This window comes from Loxodonta africana, chromosome 15 (genome assembly GCF_030014295.1).
Source record: "Loxodonta africana isolate mLoxAfr1 chromosome 15, mLoxAfr1.hap2, whole genome shotgun sequence".
Taxonomy (NCBI): Eukaryota; Metazoa; Chordata; class Mammalia; order Proboscidea; family Elephantidae; genus Loxodonta; species Loxodonta africana.
Genome location: NC_087356.1, coordinates 27,168,589 through 27,194,765, shown reverse-complemented (window position 1 = coordinate 27,194,765; position 26,177 = coordinate 27,168,589). Strand labels below are relative to the sequence as shown.

General features: G+C 40.0%; 1 protein-coding gene across 20 annotated transcripts in view; it reads left to right on the top strand.

Moving 5' to 3' along the window:
• The window catches only part of EXOC6B (exocyst complex component 6B), a 712,770-nt gene that overhangs the window by 593,027 nt on the left and 93,566 nt on the right, over positions 1 to 26,177 (top strand). The window contains exon 21 of one of the 20 annotated variants that reach the window (XM_064268721.1): positions 4 to 26,172. The exons of the other annotated variants lie outside the window; for them this stretch is intronic. Within the exon in view, the coding sequence (XP_064124791.1) occupies positions 4 to 33 (30 nt within the window). The 3' untranslated portion in view covers positions 34 to 26,172. Of the gene's footprint in view, positions 1 to 3; positions 26,173 to 26,177 lie in introns of those variants that run through there. 20 annotated transcript variants of the gene reach the window in all.

Here is a 26,177-nt window from a genome sequence, read left to right as displayed (position 1 = left end):
TAGGTTCTACTGTGTCCTATTGGGTTGCTATAGTTGGAATCCACTTGACAGCAATGGATTTGGTTTTGTTTTTTTGGTGAGTAAACAGTAAATAATTGTTGATTCAATTCCTAGGTCTTCTCTCCCCATAAAAACCATCTTTTCTTTCCTTTTATCCAGTTTTTTCATCTCAGCTTTCCTATGAAAGTTATTCAGGCTTGTCCTTTATATCTACTATTTAAGTTGCTGAAGTTGTGATCACTGCTACCTGTGATGTTTACTGCAATTCTACTATTACTTTTTTTTTTTTTTGCGTTATTTGTTTCTGCTGTCTCCTTTATCGTGGCTACTTCTTTCATTATGGATTTCTGCTTTCTTTCTATTGGAATGCAAAGCAGTTTTTGTTTTTTGATTCCCTTCTAGTTTCTATAGTAAATATTTTTCAGAAATATATTTTTCCTTTGTAACTTTAAGGATGATGATCCCTTGCTATGATCCTAGACTATTTTTCCATAGGTTTTTTTTTTTTCCGCCTCCCTGATTATTCATCACAGAAGAAATATTTAAATTTGTGTATTCTAACAGAAAAGGAGTGTGGTTCACCATGGTCCTGCTTACTTGGGTTTAGTGCATCCCTAGAAATATCAGAATGTTGATGCTCTTATATCCAAGTAGAGAATTGGCACAGCAGCTTGTATTACAAGCCTAAAGAATGAGCAAGAATGTTGGCACGCATACCATATCACAGCATATCAAATACCAGACTTTCATTTTTAAAAACCAGACACCTGTTAACTCCATTCTTGAGTTAGATAGCCGTGTCTCAGATCCACAGCTAGAGAACATGTTAATATGCGCAATTCCTGTCTGAGTGTCCCACCTTTAGCCATCTTTCATCTAATGCGACATTAATGGTTTACAGTTTTTCATAATTCTATCCCCATTGTCTTTCTCTGACATTAATCAGTAATATAAATGGAAAATCTGTTGCCCCCACATGGTAGCTTCTAATTTCTGCCCACATTTGCATCATTTCAACGCCTCTTGCCTTCCGCCATGTTATAAAATGATAGGTATTAGGTAGGGTCTGAGAAGAAGGATACCTAGCTTTGTGCACCTTGAAAAGCAGCAACTGATATACCAGGTGCTGATGAGGATATAGAGCACCTGGATCTCAAACATACATTGCTGGTGGGGATATAAAATGGTAATGTCACTCTGCAAAGCAACTTGGCAATTCCTTATAAAATTAAATACACACCATAAAACCCAACAATCGCACACCTGGGAATATATTGTAGAGAAATGAAAGCGTAGTGTTATAAAATCCTGTATAGGAATGTTCATGGCAGCTTTATTCATAATAACCAAAAGCTAGAAAAAATCCAAATATCCTTCAAAGGCCGAATGGATAAACAAACTGTAGTAATCCATGTAATGGAATACTACATGGCAATAAAAAGGATCAAGCTTGATATATGTGAAAACTTGGACGGCTGTCAAGGGCATTAATGCTGAATGAAAAAGAGCCAGTCTTTAAGGGCTGCATACTGTCTGTTTCAATTCATATAACATTCTCTAAGTGACAAAATTACAGTGATGGGAAACAGATCAGTAGTTGCCAGAGGTTGGATTGAGGGGAGAGTATGACTATTAAGAGGTAGAATGAATAAGGTTCTTTGTGATGGTAGAAGAGTTCTGCATTCTGATTGCAGTGATGGTTACACTAATCTACACATGTGACAAAATTTCGGAGAACTGTATATACACCACACACACATACATGCACACACAAGTGCATGTGAAAATTGGTGAAATCCAAATAAGATCTGTACCAGGGTAATAGTACTGTACCAACATCAGTTTTCTGTTTTCACATTGTACTGTGGTTATGAATGGTATTATCATTGGGGGGAGCTGGTTGAAGGGTATACAGAAACTTTTTGTACTATTTTTGTAACTGTATGTTTATTTCAAAATAAAAAGTTTACATATTTAAAGAAAAGAAAGCAGCAGCTATGCACCAGACGGTCAGCCACCCAATTGTCTGATTGGTGTAGGCCAGTAGTTCTCACGCCTCGCAGATCATCAGATTCCCTTAAAGAGCTTTATAAAAAAAATATTCACTTCTGAACTGTCCCACCACAGAATCAGAATCTCTGAAAACAGAGCCAAAGCATCGGTATTTTCAGAAACTTTTGGAAACACTGTTATAGGGCCTGTTTCTGATCCAGGAATAAAACCGTAAGAAAAAACCCAAACCCGTTGACATCAAGTTAATTCCAACTCACAGTGACCCTAAAGGACAGAGTGGAACTTCCCTATAGTGTTTCCAAGGTTGTAATCTTTATGGAGGCAGATTGCTACATCTTTCTCCCACAAAGCAGGTGGTGGTTTTGAACTGCTGACCTTTTTTGGTTAGCAGCCAAGCACTTAAGCGTTGTGCCACCAGGGCTCCTTGATCCACGAGAAAGAGTAGAGAAAATTGATGGATTGCTGTGTATGAAAAGATTTGTGATTCTCCTTTGCTCCAATTTTGTTGGTGTGAAAATCCTTCTGAATTCTGGCATTCCACCTGTTGTAGATTTTAACATTGTTAAGAGTTTAAACTTTTTTTTTTTTTAGTTTTATAGTTATTTCAGTGGGTGGTTTCGTGAGACTGCATCGCTAGCTATTAATCAGCTGCCAATTTAAATCAGAAGCAGGGCAGTAGTACTCTTACAGATGAGCCTTGTCTTTGCCCCATCCACGTGTGAGTGGTGACTTGCTTCCAGCTCTCTCAGAGTTCTGCTTTTCTTGATCAGGTTTTCATATTGGTGTGGCATCACCATAACTCACTGCTAGTGAGTGGAAGGCAGCCAAGGCACACCACAGTGAAGACATCAGTTAGGAAAATTACATTCAAAACCTGAAAGCGGCTGTCACTGAAGTTTTTGTTTATGAAAATTGGAAAAGCTCTCCCCTCTCAGCCACTGACATTTTTGATTTATTGTTTCTCTGCTGAAAATTGTCCAAAGATGTTTCCAGGCATTAGCCGGTGAAAGCCAAATTTATTGAAGGTGGAGGAGAATGTAAAGAGCCATGATATTTGTGAATTTTTCTGTAGGACATGGCAACATTTTTAATAGCTGTAGTTGATCAGGTTCTTTTTGTGCATATGAAAAATCAGTTGTGGAGCTAAGAATATGACCCGTAGTACTAAAAGGTATAAATAGCTTACGCTGTTGTTAGGTCCTGCCAAGTCCACTCCAACTCATAGCGGCCCCGTGTATGACAGAACAAAACGCTGCCCAGTCCTGTGCCATCCTCACAGTCATTGCTATGCTCGAGCTTATCGTTGCAGCCACTATGTCAGCCCATCTCAGTGAAGGCCTCCCTCTCTTTTCTTGACCTTCTACTTTACCAAGCATGATGTCCTTCTCCAGGGACTGGTCCCTCCTGACAACATGTCTAAAGAATGTGAGACAAAGTCTTACCATCCTCTATTGTAAGGAGCATTCTGGCTGTACTTCTTCCAAGACAGATTTGTTCGTTCTTCTGGCAGTCCATGGCACATTCGTATTCTTCGCCAATACCATAATTCAGAGGCATCAGTTCTTCTTCAGTTTTCGTTATTCATTGTCCAGCTTTCACATGCATACGAGGCGATGGAAACTGCCATGGCTTGGGCCAGGCACACCTTAGTCCTGCATATCGCACGTTGTCAATATCTTCTGCTGTGGTGCAAAGATCACTGAAGCAACGATCAGAAAGCCTGAGTGTTTCCCCTGACTCTGCCACTAACTAAAAATATGTCCTTGGTCCAGTCACTTAACTATTTTGGGCCTAGGTTTTTTTATCTGTAAAAACTGAAGATAGAGCTTAGACTAAATTAGCATTTTCAAACATTTATTGACTTGTGGAATTTATAGCAAACATAATTGTATTATCACTGCTCTTCCCCCACATCAGAATTTTTAAATAATGTCATTTTTTTCATGACATATGATAAAGAAGCCAATTAAATTAAAATTTATATTTTGCATATTATTAAAGATTATAAAATTCATTTCAATGTAATATTTATAAATATTAACTCAATAAGTTTCACCTTTTCCCATATAAAAAGTTGCATATTATTAAATTTCTTTTAAATTGTGTAAGACAAACATAATTTATTGACTAGTTCAAATGTAATATTTTATCAAATTGGGTTTGGACATCAAATATATATTAAGATACAGACCCAAAGAGCAAAAATCTACTTATATGACCTGTTTGAAATTTTTTAATTTGAATATTACCAACTGATTTGTTTTTATAATTTTCAAGCTTTGTTTCTAAATTAAATAATGGTATTTCATGCTAGTAAGTTCAAGTATTTCTCTAAAAATAAGTGTCAATATGAATAATCTTAAACTCTAATGAATATAAAGTCAAATTGAATATAAACATATTTCATCTTTGTAAATACCAGTCTTTAGAGTAAAAGTAATTTTATGTACATTATGAGGATTTTGATCAATGAATAGAAATATAAATCTGGTGAAGATATGAAATTCATTTTCAAAATTATAGTAATTTTTATGCTCTTCATTTATTTTTATTTTTCAGTATTCCTTATGCTTTCTGTCTTTTTAACCAACAGTCTATTATGGGTAAAAATTAAGCAATATATGAGTAAAAATGAAATTATTTTCAGGTAGTATGAAGGTTAAATACGCACACATCACAACACCTAGCTGTATTCAGCTGAGTGGAAAACCAACTAAGTGGCTGTCAAGCACACCCTTCTCAAGTCCACTGGCTGCTACTCACGGCTTAGTCTGTACCCTCTTAGAAGATCTCACGCAGGGGGAAAGTATTTGATTTATTGGTATTTTAGAATAAACCTTTTATTGTAGTACATAAAAATCTATAATCATAAATGTACCACTTGATGCATTTTAAAAATATGAATGTACCCATAAAACTACTACCCAGATCAAAAACTACATGACCAACATCCCTCAGAAGCTCCACTTGTACCTTCTTCCAGTCCCTAAAGCCTCCCAACCAAAAGTAATTACTGTCCTGATTTCTGTCACCATTGGTTAGTTTGACCCGTTTTGAATTTTATATGAATGAGATCGTACAGTATATACTCCTTTGTATCTGGCTTCTTTCATTAAACATTTGATTTATGAACTTCATCCTAATTGTAGCATAAAACAGTAGTTTATCCTTTCCCATTGCTATAAAGTGTACCATTATGTGAATATAACAAAATTTACTTATTATCTGTTTGACTGTTGATGAACATTTGAATTGTTTCCAAGTAGGGGTTATTACAAATAGTGCTGCCTTGAACAGTCTTGTACATGTTTTTCGATGTAATACATATTGTACCCATTTCTGTTGGTTCTATACCTGGGATATGAATTGCTGGTCATAGGGCACATGTATGTCAGCTTTAGTAGATCCTACCAATTTTTCAAAGTAATTGTAACCAGTTTATACCAAGAGTAGTGATAACTGAAGTGGCTCCACTTCCTCAACAACGCATGGTGTATTGTCTTTTTAATTTCAGTCATTTGACTGGGTGTGCAGTGGTATCTTATTGTGGCATTATTTCCTGTTTACCTAATACTAGTGATATTGAGGAGTCCCTGGATGGTGCAAATGGTTAGTGCACTCAGTGGCTAACTGAAAGGCTGGAGGGTGGAGTCCACCCAGAGGCACCTTGAAAGAAAGGCCTGGTGATCTACTTCCAAAAAAGTCAGCCATTGAAAACCTCACGGAGTGTGGTTCTACTCTTCACACATGGGGTCACCATGAGTTAGAGCCAGCTCTGTGGCAACTGTTTTTTTAATAATGTTGAACAACCTTTTTGTATGCAAATTGGCCACTTTGATATCTTTTGTGAGGTGCCAGTTCAAGTCTTTTGCCCAGTTTTCTATTGAATTGTCTGTCTGATTCTTATCATTTTGTAGTAGTTTTAAATATATTCTTATATATCTGTATAGCAAATAGCTTCTCCTATTCTCTGGCTTGCGTTTTCACTCTAATAATTATATACTTTGATAAATAGAAGCTTTTAATCTTAATATAATCTAGATCATCTATATTTTGATTGTAAATTAGTGTTCTTTGTGTCCTGTTTAAAAAATCTTCATCCACCTAAGGATCTTAAAGATATTCTTCTGGTTTTTTTGCAGTGTGATGAATTACTGAGTGTGGCCTTTCTTGCCATGATCTTGTAACTTCCACCCAGGTGATTGGGCAGGGCTTTGAAAACAAGATAGTTGTGGCTCACCAAGAGAAATGGTCAATTTTGCCTTAAAAGAGAGCCAATTCCAGAGCAGAGAGAAGAGGCCCCACCACCAAGGAAGGACGGACCTGCTAGAGACAGCTCAGTGGGCTTCTGGGCCCATGGATGGAGAAAGCTGAGTGCTTTTGGGCAGAGACTGAGGGCCAGGGAGAAGCCTACATGTAACCCATGAATTTGGGACTTGGCAGCCTCCACAACCATGTGAGCGATTTCCTTTATACCTTCATGAGTTCTGTGAGACGCAGTGAATTAGGGAACCCAAAGATGGGAGGGAGAGTACTGAGGGGAGAGAGAGTAGTTGATGTTAGAGATGATGGAATGGTACAGCAGCTTGGAAAAGTTGGACATTGGGGACATCTTTAACCTCTGCCTCATAGGAACCAACTTTGTGCTTATCCTTATCAAAGAAATTATTCATTTAGTTTTCTTCTAGATACTTTATTATTTTAACTTCTGCATTTTGACATTAAGTTGCACATGCAGGCTGCCTTAAAGGCTGTCTCCAGATTCCAAGTACCCACCAGAGTACCGGGATGAGAATTTCACCCGTGATACTATCTTAGGCTGGGTTTTCTAGAGAAGCAAAGCCAGTAAAGAGTAAAAAATATATATAGAGAGAGAAATTTATATCAAGGAAATGGCTCGCATGGTTGTAGAGGCTACAATGTCCCAAGTCCGTGGGTCAAGCTGGAGGCTTTTTCTGATTCATGTAGGCATAGGGGCCAGTGAACCCAAGATTGGCAGGTCAGACAGCAGGGCTCTTGCTCCTAGGCTGTGAAGACCAATGAATCCCAACATCAGCCGGCAAGATGGCAGGTAAACTGCTAGCTCAAGTCTCAAGAACAGGAGGTCAGACAAGCAAGAGCCAGCTGCATGATCCAGAGTGAGCAAAAGCCTGCCAGCCTTGCCAGAAATTCCACATATATTGGATGCAGGCCACACCCCCAAGGAAACACCCTTTCAACTGATTGGCTACTCAAAGCATATCCCATCATGGAGGTGATCAAAATGTCACACGACTGCAAAACCACATCATAACTGCCAAACCACTGAGAATCATGGCCCGTTCAAGTTGACATACAACCTTGATGACGGCAGGTACCAACCACTCCATGGGTGTTATGTCCATTTATCTTGATCAAGTTGTACACCTAGACTTACACATGGTGTTGGCAATAGTGAAAGTCATTTTAATTACTCAAAAACAACAGGCGATGTACAACAGGAAAAGTTCCATCATAAGCTGTCCTCCCTGGCTCAAAAGCTGTCCAGGTAGGATGGAAAACTTCCACAGGGGCCCTCTTTGCACAATGGACAAAGGATTCTAAGAATCTTCTCCCACCCAATTTTATATTCCAGGGGTTGTGTATTCCACTGCACAGAGTGCAATGCAAACTTTTCCATCTGTAGAAATGTTGTGACAGAGGCATCTGACCTCCTCTGACTTCACAAGAAGGAAGGAGAATCAATGCCCAATGCTGATGTCTCTGAGACGGAGATCGGACATGCCTCCTGTCTCCACCATCTTTACCAATTCTGACACCAACCGTCCCTCTCGTGGCACTCTCTACTTCTATGCAGGGTTTGATAATTCCTTGCAATGGCCACACAGAACTCAGATAATACTCATGATTATGGAGTTCATTAGGAGAGTAACAGGTTGCAATTCAGGTTCAGGAATGCTCAGGATGCAGTCCTTAACGTCAGGACGACCTCTTCTTAGCTGTGCCCGCAAGCAAGCTTCTCTCTGGCCCTGGGCCTCTGCCCTGCAAATGTTACAAAGCTCTTTTAGTTCTGCCAATAAATGCCCTGAGGCAGGCACCCCACTGTGCCTGTAAACCTCTGCCTGAAAGCACTCAGCACTAGATCTGTGAGTTAGCAAACCTAGCTCCACCAAGTGTTCAGAGGCACCTTCCTCTGCCAGCCAGCCTCCTGCCCCAAGATGCTCAGCTCTAACTTTGTGGGCAAGTGTTACAAAGCCTCTGTCTGGCCCTCGACCTGGACAAGTATTAGGAAACTCTTTTAGCTCTGCCGATAAGTACCCCAAGGCACCCTACTCTGCCAGCAAGTATCCTGCCCAAAGGTGCTCAGCTTTCTCATTCTCTGGGCTCCCAGCCCACGGTGCCATCTCCTGCCAGTTTCCTGCCTCCGCTACTGCTGCTTCTCTGCCACCGCTTTTCACTGTCTTCAGTGTTAGAGCTCTCTCTCAGCCTCCTGGTTCCAGAAGCTTCTCAGTATACAGATCCCTGGTCCAAAGGTTGAGCTCTGCTCCTGTCTCTCTTCCTTTGTTGTGACGAGATCCTCTCCTCCCTCCCAGATGAGCCTCTGGGACAGCTCATTTTAAGTCCAGCAGGGTGGCAAAACTGACCAATCCCTACGTTAGGGTTCCATAGAACTTATTTGCATGGTCCCACCCAGTCACTTGGGTGAGAGTTACAAGACCATGGTGAGAAAGGCCATGTAAAAGTGGTCCATCCCACTGAAACATCTGATCATCCAAAGAGGAGGAGTTGTCAGACATTGGGGTGCCAGCCCAGAATTGTTAACCTGGAATTGTATCTCTTTAGTCCTGCTGCTTATTTAAACAAATTCTTGGGCTTCAGAGGGGGAGGTGCAGTGGCTTGTTCCAAAGCCCAAAGATTCTAGCAGGGGGGAAGGAAGGGAGAATAACTAGCCGTTTGTGCCATCTGAAGGACTGACTGCCTCCTCTGAGATATATAATCCATCTATAATTTGTTTTGTGTGTGCATGGTGTGAATGTGGAGTCAAAAATTGTTTGTTTTCAGATGGCTGTCCCGTTGACCCAACACCACTTATTGATAAGGTCATCCTTTATGTACCACATTGCAGTGTTACCTTTGATATAAATTGGGTAACTGTATATGTATGAGCCTGTTTCTGGCCTTTTATTCTGTTCCGTTTGGTACATAGACCTGTTCCAGATAGGTCTGTTTGGCTATCCTTGTGCCAAACCCTTTATTAAGTCTTGGGATTTGATGATGTAGTGCTTGAACTTTGTTCTTCATTTTCGAAATTGTATTGGTTATTCTTTACAATGGGGTCATTGCTGATTCACTGGTAGAATTTTTGCCTTCCATGCAGGAGATTCAGGTTCGGTTCCTGGCAAATGCACGTTCTATTGTCAGTGGAGGTTTGAGTTGCTATGATACTGAACAGGTTTCAGCAGAGTTTTCCAGACCAAAATGGACTAGGAAGAAAGGCCTGGCAATCTACTTCAGAAAAATCACCCAGTAAAAACCCTGTGGATCACAACAGTGGATGGATCCATGGGGATGGTGCAGGGCCAGGCAGCATTTCATTCTTTTGTGCGTGCGGTCTCCATGAGTTGGGGGCTGACTTGACAGCAACTAACAGCAACAACAACAATATAACTTTTAAAATCATCTTATCAGTTTACATGGACACCACACACAAAGACACACACACATACACAAACACACAGAAAAGCTGTTGGGATATTTGATCTAGTTTGCACTGAATCTATGTGTTAATTTGGGGAGAATGTACAGTGTTTTAATGTCAAGTCTTCCGATGCGTAAGACTGAATTTTCTCCGTTTATTTGCATCTTAGTTTATTTATCTCAATAATGTTTTAGTAGTTTTCTCTGTAGATTTATTCCTAAGAATTTTATTTTTATGCTATATTGGAGCCCTGATGGCACAGTGGTTAAGGGCTCCACTGCTAACCAGCCACTCTTCGGAAACCCTGTGGGGGAGTTCTACTCTGTCTTATAGGGTCACTATGAGTCGGAATCGACTTGACAGCAACAGATTTGGGTGGTTTCTTTTTCGGTTTTTAAAGCTATATCGGAGCCTGATGGTGCAGTGGTTAAGAGCTTGGCAGCTAACCAAAAGGCCAGCAGTTCGAATCCTTGGAAACCCTATGGGGCAGTTTTACTCTGTTCTTTAGGGCCTCTATAAGCCAGAATCAACTTGATGGCAACAGGTTCAGTTTCGGTTTTATATCACTATATAAATATACAATTGACTTTTTTTATTCAGTGATCTTGCTAAATTTATTTATTCAAAGAGTTGTCTGATGAGTCTTTTGAATCCATTCTGCAAATAAAATTATCTTATGTAAAATAATGACAGTTTTATTTCTTCCTTTACAATCCTTAAAAAGAAAAAGTTTCCTTGCCTTATTACACTGACTAGGACCTCTAGTGCAGGGATATATAAAAGTGGGGATACTGACATCCTTTTTTCATTATCGGGAAAATCATTCTGTATTTCACCAGTGAGTGTGATGTTTCCTGTAGGCTTTTTTGTATATGCTCTTTTAGAGATTAAGGGACTTCCCTTCTAAGCCTAGTTTGCTAATATTTTTTTATCATGAATTTATAAAATTTATGATTTTTCCAGCATCTATTGATGATCATATGATTTTTCTCTTTTATTCTGTTAATGCAGTGAACCACAATGATTGATTTTCAGTTGTTAAAGCAATCTTATATTCCTGGAATAAATCTAACTTGTTCATTATGTCTATTTTGTATATTGCTGGATTTGATTTAGTAAGGTTTGAGAAGTTTGAATCTCTGTCTGCGAGAGAAACTGGCTTATATTTTTCTTTCTTATGATGCCTTTCCAGGTTTTGGTATCGAGGTTATACCACTCTCACAAAACAAATTGGGAAGTCATCCCTCATTTTGTTTCTCAGGAAGAATTTGTGTAAGATTGGTGTCATTTTTTCCTTGAATGTTGTAAAGGTTTCACCAGGGAAATCATATGGAACAGAAAATTTCTTTGTGGAAAAGATATTAATTATAAATTCAGTTTCTTTAGTAAATAAGTAACTAGTCAGATCTGTTCTTGTGTCAGTTTTGATAAATTATGTTTTTCTAGGAATTTGTCTATTTCACCTAATTTTCCAAATCTATTGGCATAAAGTTGTTCATAATATTCTCTCTTATTTTCCATATCTGTAGGATCTATGGAAACCCTGGTGGCATAGTGGTTAAGTGCTACAGCTGCTAACGAAAGGGCAGCAGTTCGAATCCACCAGGCGCTCTTTGGAAACTCTATGGGGCAGTTCTACTCTGTCCTATAGAGTCTCTATGAGTCGGAATCGACTCGACGGCAACAGGTTAATGGTTTTAGATGATGATGTCTTACTCCAGAAAGATTTACCTGTCCTCTGGCAAGCACCTGGAATGAGAGCACATCAGCTCAATCCATTCAGGATTTTTGCTGACATGTGGTTGGGATGCATTTTTACATTCCGCATAATTATGGATAGGTATGAGTTTAGTGCTGTCATTTTGATGTCTTTTTTTGTGTGTTGTTGACAGTTTCTTTTTTCCACTTAATTTTTTGTGCTGAATAGTTTTTCTTCGTATATTGTCTTCCATTTTATTGTTGATTTTGTTTTTGCTGAGTCTTTATGTTTTTCTTGTATGTTATTTTGATGTGTAGGATTGTTAGTCTCCTTTGTGGTTACCTTAATATTTACCCCTGTTTTTCTAAGTTTAAACCAAACTTTTATCTCTTTATACCGCCTTAACTTCCTCTCCATATGAAAGATCTATGACTATTTTTTAGTTCCTCTTTATTGATTTAATGTCATCATCTTTTACGTAATGACATTGCTTTTTCCCTATTTTGAGCATTTTTTATCTTGATTTATTTTTGTGATTTCCCTATGTAGGTTGAGATCTGGTCACTCTGCCCTGTGTTCTAGTCTTGGGTTGTTATCTTATGTTATTGATTTTCTAACCAGAGGACTCCCTTTAGTATTTCTTGTAGTTTTGGTTTGGTTTTTGCAAATTCCCTAAACTTCTTTTTATCTGGAAATGTCCTAATTTTGCCTTCATTTTGAGAGATAGTTTTGCTGGATATGTGATGCTTGGCTGGCAATTTTTTTACTTGAAGGCTTTATATAAGTCATCCCATTGCCTTCTTGCCTGCATGATTTCTGCTGAGTACTCTGAGCTTATTCTTACTGACTCTCCTTTGTAGGTGACTTTTCATTTATCCCTAGCATCTCTTAAAATTCTCTCTTTATCTTTGGTTTTGGAAAGGTTGATTATGATATGTCTTGGTGGCTTTCTTTTGGGATCTACCTTGTGTGGGGTTCGATGAGCATCATGGGTAGATATATTCTTCTCGTCTTTCACAATATCAGGGAAGTTTTCTGCCAACAAATCTTCAACAATTCTCTCTGTATTTTCTGTTCTCCCTCCCTGTCCTGGTACTCAAGTCACTCGTAGGTTATTTGTCTTGATAGAGTCCCACATGATTCTTAGGGTTTCTTCATTTTTTTCTAATTCTTTTATCTGATTTTTCTTTGAATATATTGGTGCCAAGTGTTTTATCTTTAGTCTCACTAATTCTGCCTTCCACTTGCTCAGTTCTTTTCCTCTGACTTTCTATTAAGTTGTCTAATTCTGAAATTGTATTGTTAGTCTTCTGAATTTCTGTTTGCTGTCTCTGTATGGATTCTTGCAGCCTATTAAATTTATCATTATGCTCTTGAATAACTTTTTTAATTTCTTCAACTGCTTTATCTGTGTGTTCCTTGGCTTGTTCTACGTTTTGCCTGATCTGTTGAAGAGTTCTGTGTATTAATCTTTTGTATTCTACCTCTGGTAATTCTAGGAACATATCTTCATCTGGAAGATTCCTTGATTCTTTGTTTTGGGAGCTTGTTGAAGCGATCATGACCTGCTTCTTTATGTGATTTGATATTGACTGTTGTCTCTGAGCCATCTATAAGTAATTGTATTAATTTATTTTGTTTGCTTACTATGTCCCAGCTTCTTGCTTTGTTTGGCCTTGATATGCCCAAATAGGCTGCTCGAGTGAGCTAGTTTGATTATTGGTTCCTTTGAAGCTCTAACTTCCTGTCACCAGATGTCTAGAGCTGTTACCAGGTATATGAGCCCAGGATTCCATTCCCTTTTCTTGTATGGATTCAGCTCAGGTGCCCAGAAAGTCAGTCACCAAGTGTGTGGTGCAGACTCTCACCTACCGTCTTAGAGGAGCAGGGACAGTTGGTGTAGGCCCAGGTATCTGGCTGTAGCAGGGAGCCATGCTCTGAGCAAGGCAGGGGCTGACAACTGTCCCCCAAGTGTCTGTGAGGAAAACACGTTCCTGTTTCCTAGAGTGCACAGATGGGTGGGCTCTGCAGCCGGATCTTGGGCACCCAGTGCTTTTGGCTGTAAGGACTGGGAGGCACCACTTATCCTTGGACCCCTGTCGTGGGTGGCTATGTGGCACGGGTGGAGCCACCAGTCCTCAGGCCCCTGATGTGGGTAGATGAAGACCCTGCTTAGTAGGTAGAATGGTGTCAAACATCAAGAACCCACTTCTCCACCACACAGCTGCAACAGTTGAAGTCAGACCTCAGGCACGTATACTGTCGCACTGTGCCAACAAGGGCCTAAACTGCTGAAATGGGCCCACGAGTTCCATGCAGGGGTGAAAGGCATTCAAAGTCTGTGAACCGCCTGTGCTTGTGCCCATGGAATGGAGCCACTTCTGCCCTTAGTTCCCAGCTTAGGGGAGCCAGCATGTTATTTTCTCCCCAGTTTGTTAATTTGTTCCTTCTCCAAGGCCAGGAGAGTGGCTCAGGGTGTGCAGCAGGACCTATCTCATGCCCAGGGAAAGTGACTGCCACTGGAGCCAGCTCAGGGGTTGGAACAGAGGGAGGAGGATCAGATAAATGGGAGACAGTTCTTTTGAAAGGGGTGCTTTTTGGTCCGTGTGGCAAATTATATGCAAGTACTTTTGCCGAGAGCACTGTTCTTTGCTGATTCCAGAGGTGTGAGTAGACTCTGTGCTACTCACTCTCTCTCGCTGGGGAAACTGCATCACAAATGCTACCACCAGCCCCACCACAGTCACTACAGGGAATTGGGCCTATAGGGCGCCGGTTCCCGCCGAAGTCAGGCCCAGCAACTCCTCACTGCCTCTGAACCATCTCTCCCTCCCCTGTCACTCAGTCTGATTTCTTAACTTTGCCTTTGATGTTCAGGGCTCCTAGCGTGTCATATATATAATCAATTCACTTGTTTGTTCAGGTCTTCGTTATAAGAGGGACCACTGCAAGCGTCTGACTACTCTACCATCTTGGCCCTGCCTCCTGTCTGGGATGCAATTTTATAAGGTTCAGTCTATACTTTGCCCACACCCACTATTATATGTTTCTCTCAAGGGGTCCCAACTGAAAGCCTGATATGTTTTACCAAGGCCCCACCTAGGAGGGACCTAGGCTAATTTTGACCTCCCTAGTACCAAGACTCTGCAGGAAACTCTGCTGTACTTTTTAGCCATTTTCTACTTGGCATCACAGCCCCTGCCCTCTACAGCTTAGCATTGGCAGTACATGCCATAGGCTCAATTTTCTCTTCTTCTCTGTGCAATCTCATTTACTTAAATTCTTGCTCTCTTGGTAGCACCAAACTTCAGTTTTCATCCGTCCAGCCCCATGAATTTGCCTAAAATTCTCCTGGTTTTTCCACCTCTCTCCTGAAACTAAGAATCTATGGTATGCAGAATGTTGGGTTCATTTCAGTGAACTTCCCTTCTCTTTCAGGTCTTGGCCCCTCAACCCTGGGGTAACTTAGCAGTTCTCTGATGCTTTCAGGCTGCTATTTTTGTTTTGTTTTGCTTTGTTTTCTGGCTCTTCTCATTGTTCTTGGCAAAAGTGCTGATCTGCTACAAATTACTCCATCATACCCAAAAATCTGCTTATTGATTTAAAATGGAAATTCTGGCTGATGCCATTACCACTGTTAATACTTTGAAGCCTCAGAAATTCCCAACCATGATCTCTGAAGTTATAGTTAATTTTAATATCCAGTGATTCTTTTGGCCAACATCGTGGACTTTTATACCCATGATGGTGCACAGGGAAATGGTAATTTCTTTTTTGCTTAACTCTAATATCTGTTTTAGATATCTCAAGGCACTTTACTAGAAAAAGAGTTATGAGCCCAAGGAATGTGAAAAAAGACAAAAAATAATGAGTTACCATGGCTTAAACATAACCAAATTAATTTGTGAAGCAGTCACAGGTGATGTAAGCAAAGAGAGAGACTCTCAAAAAATAATCTGAGAAAGCAAAAGAGAAATAAAAGTACAGAAAGAAGTAAATGGCAAAATAGAACTGGAATCACACAAAGAGATTAAGAAGAGCAGCCATCTATGATACGACTATTGTTGGTTTCTTCCCATTCAGAGCAAAGAAAAGTGAAGAAAATCAAAGACTCAAGAAAACAATTAGTCCAAAGGACTCATAAATGGCAGTCTTTACTAGCCTGAGACCAGAAGAACTGGATGGTGCCTAGCTACCACTAATGACCACTCTGATCAGGATCACAATAGAAGGTCCTGGAGAGAGTGGGAGAAAAATGTAGAACAAAATTTAAATTCATGATGAAGACCAGACTTACTAGTCTGATAGACATTGGTGGAACCCCTGAGATTATGACTCTTAGACACCCTTCAAACCTGGAACTGAACCCACTCCTGGAGATCACCTTTCAGCCAAACAATAGGCCTATAAAGAGAACAATAACAGCCTTGAGGAATGTGCTTCTCAGAACAATCAACCATATAAGACCAAAAGGGCAGCATTTGCCCAAAAACAAAGTTCGGAAAGCAGGAAGGCGCAGGAAAGATAGGTGAATAGAAACAAAGAACCCAGGGAGGAAGTAGGTAGAATGTTGTCACATTGAGAGATTGCAACTAATGTGATGAAACAAAATGTGTATAAGTTGTTAAATAGGAAAATAATTTACTCTGTAAACTTTGACCCAAACCACAATAAAATGTTCAAAAAGAAAAGAATGAGATTAATGAAGATCAGAGGTTGCAATGACTAAGACCCTATACAGTTTGAGACAACTCACTGAATGCTTGCTGTGAGACAAATGAAAAATGTATTTTTAGATAGCATTTCCTGGTTTTAGTAAAGCAAGTTTTTGATGTTGTTGTTGTTACTGCTGCTGCTTAGTTATCTGGTTGTTTCTAAATGATGCATTACCTTTACAAAAGTTAACCATACTTATTCAACTAGTTCACTAATGTTGATCCAAAAAGGAGGAGTAAATTTAGCAAAAGTTCCTTTACCATCATAATTTTGAGAGGAATAAAGAATTACCTCTAGCAACAGCCATGGAAGCAGCAGTCAAGAAATCAAAAGACGCACTGCATTGGGTAAATCTGCTGCAAAGGACCTCTTTAAAGTGTTGAAGAGCAAAGATGTCAGCTTGAAGACTAAGGTGCGCCTGACCCAAGCCATGGATTTTCAGTCGCATCACGTGCACGTGAAAGCTGGACAGTGAATAAGGAAGACCGAAGAAGAATTGACGCCTTTGAATTGTGGCGTTGGCGAAGAATATTGAATATATCACGGACTGCCAGAAGAACGAACAAATCTGTCTTAGAAGAAGTACCACCAGAATGCTCCTTAGAAGCAAGGATGGCGAGACTGCATCTTACATATTTCGGACATGTTGTCAGGAGGGATCAGTCCCTGGAGAAGGACATCATGCTTGGCAGAGTACAGGGTCAGCGGAAAGGAGGAAAATCTTCAGTGACGTGGATTGACACAGTGGCTGCAACAATGAGCTCAAGCATAACGATTGTGGGGATGGCTCAGGACCAGGCAGTGTTTCGTTCTGTTGTGCGTAGGGTCGCTATGAGTTGGAACCGACTCGACGGCACCTAACAACAACACAACAACAGGAACATATATTATCACATATATAAATCAATTCTTTAACATTTTAACCCTTACACAATTTTTGTATGGACCGAAGTACAGATTCGCAAAGCTGCCTAGTCCCTTACCCTAGCCATTTTTATTTTAATCTTATATAAAGACTAGACCAGATTATCCCTGCCAGAAAACTGAAGTGTGATTGCAATTCTAGAAAGCCTGACAGAGGAGTGATTACCTAAAAGAACAGATCTCATTTGGGAAATGGACCTTGACCACAAGATTCTTTACTTCTAAGAAGAGACCTATGACCACAAGATTCTTTACTTCTGAGAATATAAAGTCTCTGTTCTAGCTCCAGTTCAGCCCAGATTCAGGTACAAAAGAGAGGCAGGAGAAAGAGGTAGTGATGGGAAAAGATGTGTGGTGATTAGAACGAAGGTCCTTTTCATGCCATGGAACAACTATTAGTATGTTGCCCTACAAATTGAATTTGACTCCGTTTCTACCTTTAATCTTGATAGTGTTCTCAGTCCAGTTCTATTTGATATATCTTGAGCCTTGCTCTGAAGCAATCCCATTGCCCTGAGCCACTACGCCTCCCCCCCGCCCCCCCCCCACACACACAACTTTAGTCCTCTAGAGCTAGGCTTGTACCCTTGAGCTCTGTGGGTATTAAAATATAAATTGCCTGGGTATTCACCTTATGGCAGTTGATTTGTAAAGTTACCAGTTTATTTCTATTGTATATCTCCTTTGAGTCGGAATAGACTTAGCAGCAGTGGGTTTGGTTTTGGTTTTCTTCTTTGACTCCACACAGGGTCCTGAGTCAAATATGCACCAGGAACCGAACCAAAAAAACCAAACCCGTGGCAATCAAGTCAATTCTGACTCATAGTGACCCTATAGGACAGAGTAGAACTGCCCCATAGAGTTTCCAAGGACCACCAGGTAGACTTGAACTGCTGACCTTTTGGTTGGCAGCCGTAGCACTCAACCACTACGCCACCAAGTTTTCCAAACTACCGAGAACAATACTAGATATTTTCATAGATTTTATCCTTTTTGTCTTAAAGATAACTTCGTGAGGTAAGAACTATTATTCTACTTTTAGAGTTGAGGAAGCAGACATTCAGGGTGCTCTCAAGCAGTATCATACAGCCATGAAGTAGAATATCCTAAATTTGGGCTCCAGTGTTCTGACTCAAAGCTCAATTCTCAATCTGGGATCCAAAGGATATCAATAAATACTTGGTTGATTGTTGACTGAGAAGAAACAGTTTCTCTAAAATGAAAGGCAGACTTTAAATGACTTCCTTGCCTTGGTTCAACACTTACCATCTCCTTTTGAATGCTAAAAAAAAAAAAAAAAAAAAAATACCCGCTGCCATCGAGTCAATTCCAACTCATAGTGACCCTATAGGACAGAGTAGAACTGCCCCATAGAGTTTCCAAGGAGCGCCTGGCGGATTTGGACTGCAAATGATCAGTTTGATTATGCCATTTGTAAGTGAGAAATTTAAGACCAAATAAGATTTATTGAAGTCGCAAATTTCAGTTGTCACTCTGCATTTCTCGTTAAGAAAAATTGAGATAAATGAAGATTGTCACCTCGTTGAAGGTCCGATTGAGTGTTTCTCTGATGACTAGTCTTAGATGATCCCTGTGAAGAGTTAGGATTCCTGGGTGAATCCTGGGGCTAAGTAAGTGGGGTGGGAATGGAGAGGGATATCTTTCCTTTAAAATGACGAATTCCTCACCAAAAGTAATTTTTTCCACTCCCAGGGAAGTATGTTTGTTGAGTTTAATGCAACAAGCATTTATTGAATATCTAGGATGAGTGAGGCATTTGGGAGAATATACTATAAACAAGCCAGAGCTACTGCCTTCAAGATATGATAATTTAATGGGGAAAAAAATGTTCTAACATAATCGTTCACATAGTTCTGGGTTAATTAAGTTTGGAGAAATGGTTTTCCACTTAGAAAAACTTACTTTATAATTACTGCTAACATCTATGTTCTAGTAGGTTTCAAGCTGTGTTGTGTGGAAGCTAGTGGTTTTATTGAGCTCCCTTGGGTGTGATTCTATCCTGTGGTGGTAGAAGTTGGGGAAATGGGAGGAGGTAGAAGGGCTGAGCTGATGGGTCTCTGGGTGGTTTATCCTAAATTTGCCTGAGCAGCTTTGATATTATTTGGCTTCTTTGTAAAAATCATTTGGGGAAAGAAAACAGACTCTGGAACTAAAAAAAATTTAAATGACTGAATTATGCAACAATAACAACACACGAACGTGGTCCACTCAGCTAAATGCTTTGTGGTCCTGCAAAAACCAGAAATTACCTCCCTGATATGAAAAGCAGTATTGAGATAATCTGTGGTTAAGATTTGAGAGTGAAAAGGGCTATTACACCACCCACTTGTTTGCCAAGAAAAGGGTCCTCTGAAGAGGGAATGAATGAACGTTTTAGAAATTATCATTTCATTTTGTCAAAGAGGGTTAGCAAGGCGGAACAGGCTGTAAGAAAGTAGATACAGCCTAGCTAGGTGGTGATTGAAGTTCCAGGGAAGACTTCTCCCAAGAAACTTGGGGCAGGTCACATGTTTCAGGGGAATAGATTGCAAAGAATGAAATATGTTAGTGGGATATATACTTATTTTGGGGCTCTTCAAGACTGTTTACAAAATGAACAATTTAATAATATGAACAGTTTATGTAGTTTGAAGAAAAAATAAGAGAATTCAAACAAAACAAACCCAACAAACAAAAACAATTAAGCTCCGTGAAATGGAAAATGAGGTTTCCAGAATGAGTGATGAGTTACACAGAAAGCATGCCTAAGCAAAAGCTTTGAGGGCACTTGATTTGGCTTTTGGTGGGTTTTAAATGGGAAAGTAGGACAGTTGGTCCTAGGGAACATCCCTACAAATCTTGTTCTGACATGTGATACAATATATGTGCAGGTGTTGAGAAAAATCACATGTGAAATGACTACCTTAGTCAGATCGTCTGTCATGGCTAATGTGGGTCAGATATTTCTCTTTTCATCCTTAACTCTTTTCATGGGTATTATCTGGGCCTTTTGGGGCCTAACTGATAAGAGAAAGAACTCTTGTCTACAGAAAACACCTACCCTCCACGAGAACTTCCTTTTCTGTTCTCACTCACTAAGGAAGCAGAAGGAAAACCAGCACTTGTCCAAGTTGCCTTTGGTCCAGAGTCAAACTTCCAATATTGTGATCCCTGTAGAACGTAACACAAAGCTGCTCTTGAGCCAGTTTTGCTTCTGGCCATAAGGCAGTCATCAGGTAGGTATCTAGAAACTCCTATAAGGCTCCGCCTCAAAAGTGCAGGACCTTCCCCCATAAGCCAGGATCAGCCCACTAAGATGGCCATTGGCACTGAACCTCTCAAAACTCGGGAAGTCAGGAGTTTTATCTCTCCTTCTCTTTTCCATGTTCCTCCTATCCCCATCCCCCACTCCCTACTTCCTTTGTAGCTTCTAAGTGCTCTCCCTGGAATGTTTGAAGGTGAGGACTTAGGTCTGGGCAACCTGTTAAAAATATGAATTGTTACCATGAACTCTGAGTGGCCTTTCAGCTTTGCTGACAGAAATTTACTCCATCTAGACCTGCCCTTCCCCCCAAAATTAAACAGGTAAGGTCATTTGGAGTTGAAACAAGCATGCAGTCGGTGTGTTTGAAAATGAAATTATAATTAACCTGCTGATGGCTGTGAGGTGTTACCTTGAACTCTGTGTGGCCTCTTGGCACAGCGGCTGAACTTGCTTTATTGAATACCCAGAGACCTGAACAGGTAAAATCAGGATATGTCCGGGGACAATTGTACTTCTAGAAAGATTATGTGTCTTTTAGTGCCGATTGTAAGAGAGTTGGGGATTAATTGAGCAGCACTAATCAGAAAATAAAAATGAGTCTTGACCATCCATGTCTATGGAAAGCATAAAATTTGTTAAAACTGCTGAGGAAAATGACTTTACTTGCCCACTTTGCGAATTGATTCCTGAAGTGATGAGGTTACCAGACTTGCTAGTTGCCTAAGAAGATTACTGCAATTTGGAAATCCTATATCATCTACATGTTTAGGAAAACATTGTAATTACCAGGCTATGAAATGTTGCCTGAACTCCAAGTGGTCCGTTGACACATGGGTTGGACAACTTTATGGAGCTATTCAAAATGAGGCAGGTAAAACTATACAGCAATAACAGCTTTCTTAATGGTAAGGAGGGTGCTGAGGTCATTTATGGTTTAGAATGAATGGATCTGAGATAAACTTTTAACTGTCTTGTCCATGACATATTATTTGAAGTAAGTGTGCAGCTTTCTACCTTTTATAATCAACAAAGCTGGATAATGGTGATGCAGTTATCAAGTGTGTGCCAGGTCAAGAGAATGTCATAAAAAATGGATTTATCTCTGGAGTCAGTCATGAGCTGCGCCTTGTCCCTGCTTAAGCCTGGCAAGAAATCCATTTAATTCCCTGCCACTCAGAATAAAAAGAGCTCTACTTCATTCTGTTGCCTCCATGTTCATGTCTCTTCCCTCTAATTATGTAACGTCACTCCGTGGTAAAGTCACATTTTATAAAAGCAAAAATTTTGGATCCCTCCTTGTTTTGGCTGAGAGCATCTATTGTTAGACTAAACAAACTGTTTAGTTTCACTTTGTGCTTTTGACAGGCTGGCTGGAATGAATCCTCTTGTTTATTTAATAAACAAAGAATAATAACCCAAAAGGGTTTTATTACTGGGTGGAATTATTCCATTCACAGGATTGGAATGATCTACTAATTGTTCATTTCTCTGCCTAGTTTAAGCACTAAATGTGTGACACTGAGGTTTTCCTGTTTCAGAAGAGGCTTCAGATAGGACACACACTTTGCCTTCCCAACTCCTCCTTTTGTAGCAGCCTGTGTGTCCTATAAGGAACACATAAATGAAGAGGAAACTTCACAAGTCTCCTTATCTCAAGTTAATGTCATATCACTTGGTTGGCAATTAAGGTTCAATATTACTAATAGCCAAATGAATCTATATCTTTTTGAAAGAAAATGCTTTCTATTTGCTCATTGTATTTCATCTCGATCAAATGCACAAAAGTGGATTAGACCCTCTACAGCAGTTACAGGCATGATCAAGTCAGCTCAGTGTCTCAGAGAATGGCCCATTTGAGGTCCCTTTTTTTTTAACTTTGGTGGACTTCTGTGTTATACTTCTGTGTAACTTGGAATGCCTGCCTCAATGTATAGGGGCTCAGGTAATTTTATTTCCCTTGCATATAGAGCCATGTTGGCACAGTGGTTGAATGGTTGGCTGCTAACCAAAAGGTCAGCAGTTCGAATCCACCAGCCACTCCTTGGAAATCCTGTGGGGCAGTTCCTCTCTGTTCTGTAGGGTCGCTATGAGTCAGAATTGACTCGATGGCAACTGGTTTATCCCATCAGACTGATACGTTTTCTCTAGTTCACAGACACGTTATGTCTCTAGCCTGCAGTTAGAAGCATCACACTTTATTTATGCTGTTTCTTCAATCTGAGATGCTGTCTCTGTCCTGGCCTCAGTTGTTCCTCAGTTCTTGTCTGCTCTTGTCATTCCATTCTAAACTCTGAATTCTTACTATGCTATTTTTCTAAAGCACTCATGGTGGCACATACATAATAAAACTTTTACATCAACATCAGCACCTATCGTAAACTTTATCGTAGTTATTTTTCCTATTTGTCTTAATGTTCCCACTGCTTCTGTATTGTAGAATCCCTCCTCTACATTGCTGCCAAAGGGACCTTTCTAAAATACAAGTTTGATTGTATTATTCTTCTGCTTAAAACTCTTTGAGGAGCTACCCCTCACTTCTAGGGAGGGGCCAAAGTCCTTGCATACAAGTACCTTCCCAAACCAGCTCCTTCCTGCCTTTCCAGCTGTTTGGTATACCCACACCAAATTTGTTACTGCTCCCCAAACATGACATAGCAAAGTTTCTTCCCCCTACCTAGGTGCTTATTCCCCTAGCAAACACTGACTCAACTTTTAAGACTTGGAAACTTTACATGACTCTCCTAGGCAGGGACTGGCCTCTGCCCTCTGCACCTTTTTAACATCTTTCGTATACCTCTATTACAGCTTGTCATACTATGCTGTATTTTTTCCTGTATGTCTCATCTACGAGGCTGTGAGCTGTTTAAGATGGAGACTGTTGTCTTACTTGTTTTATGTCCTTATTTCAGTTCCTGGTACACAACAGCTGTTCAATAAATGTTTGTAGAATGAATGAAATAAAGAATACTTGATTGAATGAATGAATGAATTTAAAAATCTTTTTTTTTTAAAGTTGGAGTGAGAAGTAAGTCAAATAATTTCCAATGAGAGAGATACTTAGAAATTAAAGTATCCAGTGCATATTTATGTCCAGCCTATTTGAGCTACTTACTGTGGGGCCTGGGGCACACCCTCTGTGTATTTCAGCAGAGAATTCAGTTCTTTGAGATGTGTCTTGGCCATGGATACCTTATTTGAGAAAGTCTTCCAGTTCCAGTAAAATTGATTAAAGTGTTAGTAGATCAGTTAAATGTTTGACTCTAAGCAGGAGAGTAAGAGTTTCCATTTTCATATTTTACTTTCTCTTTAATGCAATTTAAGTTTCAGAAAATGAACACATTTCCTTAGTGTTCTATAATATTTTCAGCCAAGACCTTAAAACCAAACCAAACCAAACCCATTGCCGTCGAGTCGGACTCATAGTGACCCTATAGGACAGAGTAGAATTGCCTCATAGAGTTTCCAGGGAGTGCCCGGTGGATTTGAACTACCAACCTTTTTGGGTGGCAGCAGTAGCTCCTAACCGCTAAGCCACCAGGGTTTCCAACCAGGACCTTAATAGGAGAAAATTAGTACTCCCACCTCTTCGACTTTTAATCACTCTTTAGTAGGACCCAAGCAATGGCCAATTCTATCCTATATTATCATAAAACAACAATCAATTAACACCCTATTCAAGGCAAGCCATAGGGCTCACCTTGTCAGTCAGACCTCAGCCCCAAAATCCAGAAGCACAAACGCTTGAAACTTGATCTTGTGTTTCTTTTTCTGTCACTGAGACTTAGCTGTTCTACTCTCCAGGGATCTCGAAGCATGTAATAGAAGCAGCTTAGAAATAAATAGTGAAGACTGCCATTTTATAGGAGAGGAAAAACAAGGCACGCCAAGGTTAAGTAGCTTGTGAGATGATTGTTGGGTAGGTTCAGGTACAGGTCCCGCAGGGGTGAGGAAAGCACCCAGGTATCCTTGACAGATAGTGCCCTGTGCTTAATACCCAACTCCTCCACCCTGTGTTATTCGACTTGTGCCAGAGATCCCAAGGATTTTCTGAATGAATTACCATAATTAGGTTTAATTCAGGAAGGGAATGTTTCCTATACACACTAAACAAGCTGCGTACTGGATTCTTTTGCCTAGATGACAAGGAGGAAGAAACCCAACAGGAAATACATCTTTGTAAATTAGAAAAGTTGATGAGCTAAGTCCTGCAAACATTGGGCTCTTATCCAAAGTGAACTCCTAGTGACCCCCTGGCACTTTGGCTCACCTCACTGTACTTCACAGCCAGAAGCATACCAGGTGGATTCACTTTCTTACCTCCCTGATAAGGCAAGAGGACCTTGCCACACCCAGACGCATATCCAGTCTCCTTTCCTACTTCCCCTGACCCCAGGTCTGATAAAAATCCAGGGTTATAATACTGTTGAGGTACAGGCTATAAACCCTATCAGTGTGTATGTAAGTGGAGGGAGGGGGAAGAGGGAAGGAAAAGCAAAAAAAAAAAAAAAAAAGGCGAAATGGAGAGTTCAGCCTCACCTCTAGGTGACCTTGGCAGCATGTGGAGTAAAAGGGAAATTGCCAGGAATTTTTTTTTTTTTTTTTCAGCCCTTTTCTGAGCATTATTTTGACTTGGCTTTGCTACAGAGCAACTTTGGGGGACTGGGGCAAAATATAGGTCATTGTGAACTGCAGGTGCAGATTTGATCTTGAGCTATAATCTGTTGTGGTATATGTGCAAGCCCAAAAGTATTTCTCAAGATGAGAATGCAGCATTTCCCCATAGATACACAGCCCACTTTTTATTATATCAGCACCAGCATCATATCTTATGTTTCTTTTCCAAAAACCAAGGAATAGAACAGAGCTGTCTTTCTCTTCTCTCCCTGCTTCCCTCTCTTTGCTTCTTTACTTTCTCGTCTGTGATAAACCATCTTTCTCTTGTGAAAAACATTATCATTTGACAAACTAATTCTGACTCTGAAGGCACTCTTCTCAGGAGATAATGCTTAATGTAGGCAGAACCATTCGAGGATTCAGTGATAGGCAAGCTACTCAAGGGACTGGGATTTTAAATATTGCTCCCAATCAGAGCATTTACCTTGATTTTTGCCTACTTAATTTAAACTCTCGAGAGAATGCAGACAAGCACACAGAAAGAATATATCCCAACAAATTAAACTTGAAGAGTTTTTAAAAAGCCTTATTCTTGGCCTTAATCATGTCACTTAACTCCTCCCACCATCTGTTCCCTCATTTTCTAAATGTAATAGCAAACATGTCAAAGTACCTGGCTGCTGAGGTGATAGGCATTGCCTCTGGATGAGAAGAAAATCTGGAGAGAGTATTTCTCAAGCAATCTTATACTTGAGAGCTGCTAAAAACATTGCTTGGGTTGCTGATCTCTTCCTTCCACAATGTTTGGTACACACAAAAATGATCAGGAGACCACAGGTTGAAATTTCCACAAGAAACATTTGGATTAGGAAAATTGTCTAGGGAAGGAACCATTTAGGTAAGGCTTACACAAAGGAAAATCAATTTTATTCATTTTCTGATCATTATAATTCTTGAAAATAAATAACAAGGGAAGAATGGGTATCTGCTACTGATACCTTTTTAATTAGATTGGTTTAGTTGACAGAAATGCTGTTGAGAAACACAAACAGCTAAGAAAAACAGTTTTATTATGTCTTCAACAGAGACTTCTACAGTCTAGATAATAAAGGTAGGGAGATAGGGGTGGGGAATGAGTAGAAGGATGGACTTCACTTGAGGTTCCTTCAAAGTTTGTGACTTAACACGACTGAAGAGTTCAAATTTTGTATCTTTTATTCTAAATCCTTCTTGATATTTGGAGGAGAGTGACACATAACGTTGTCTTC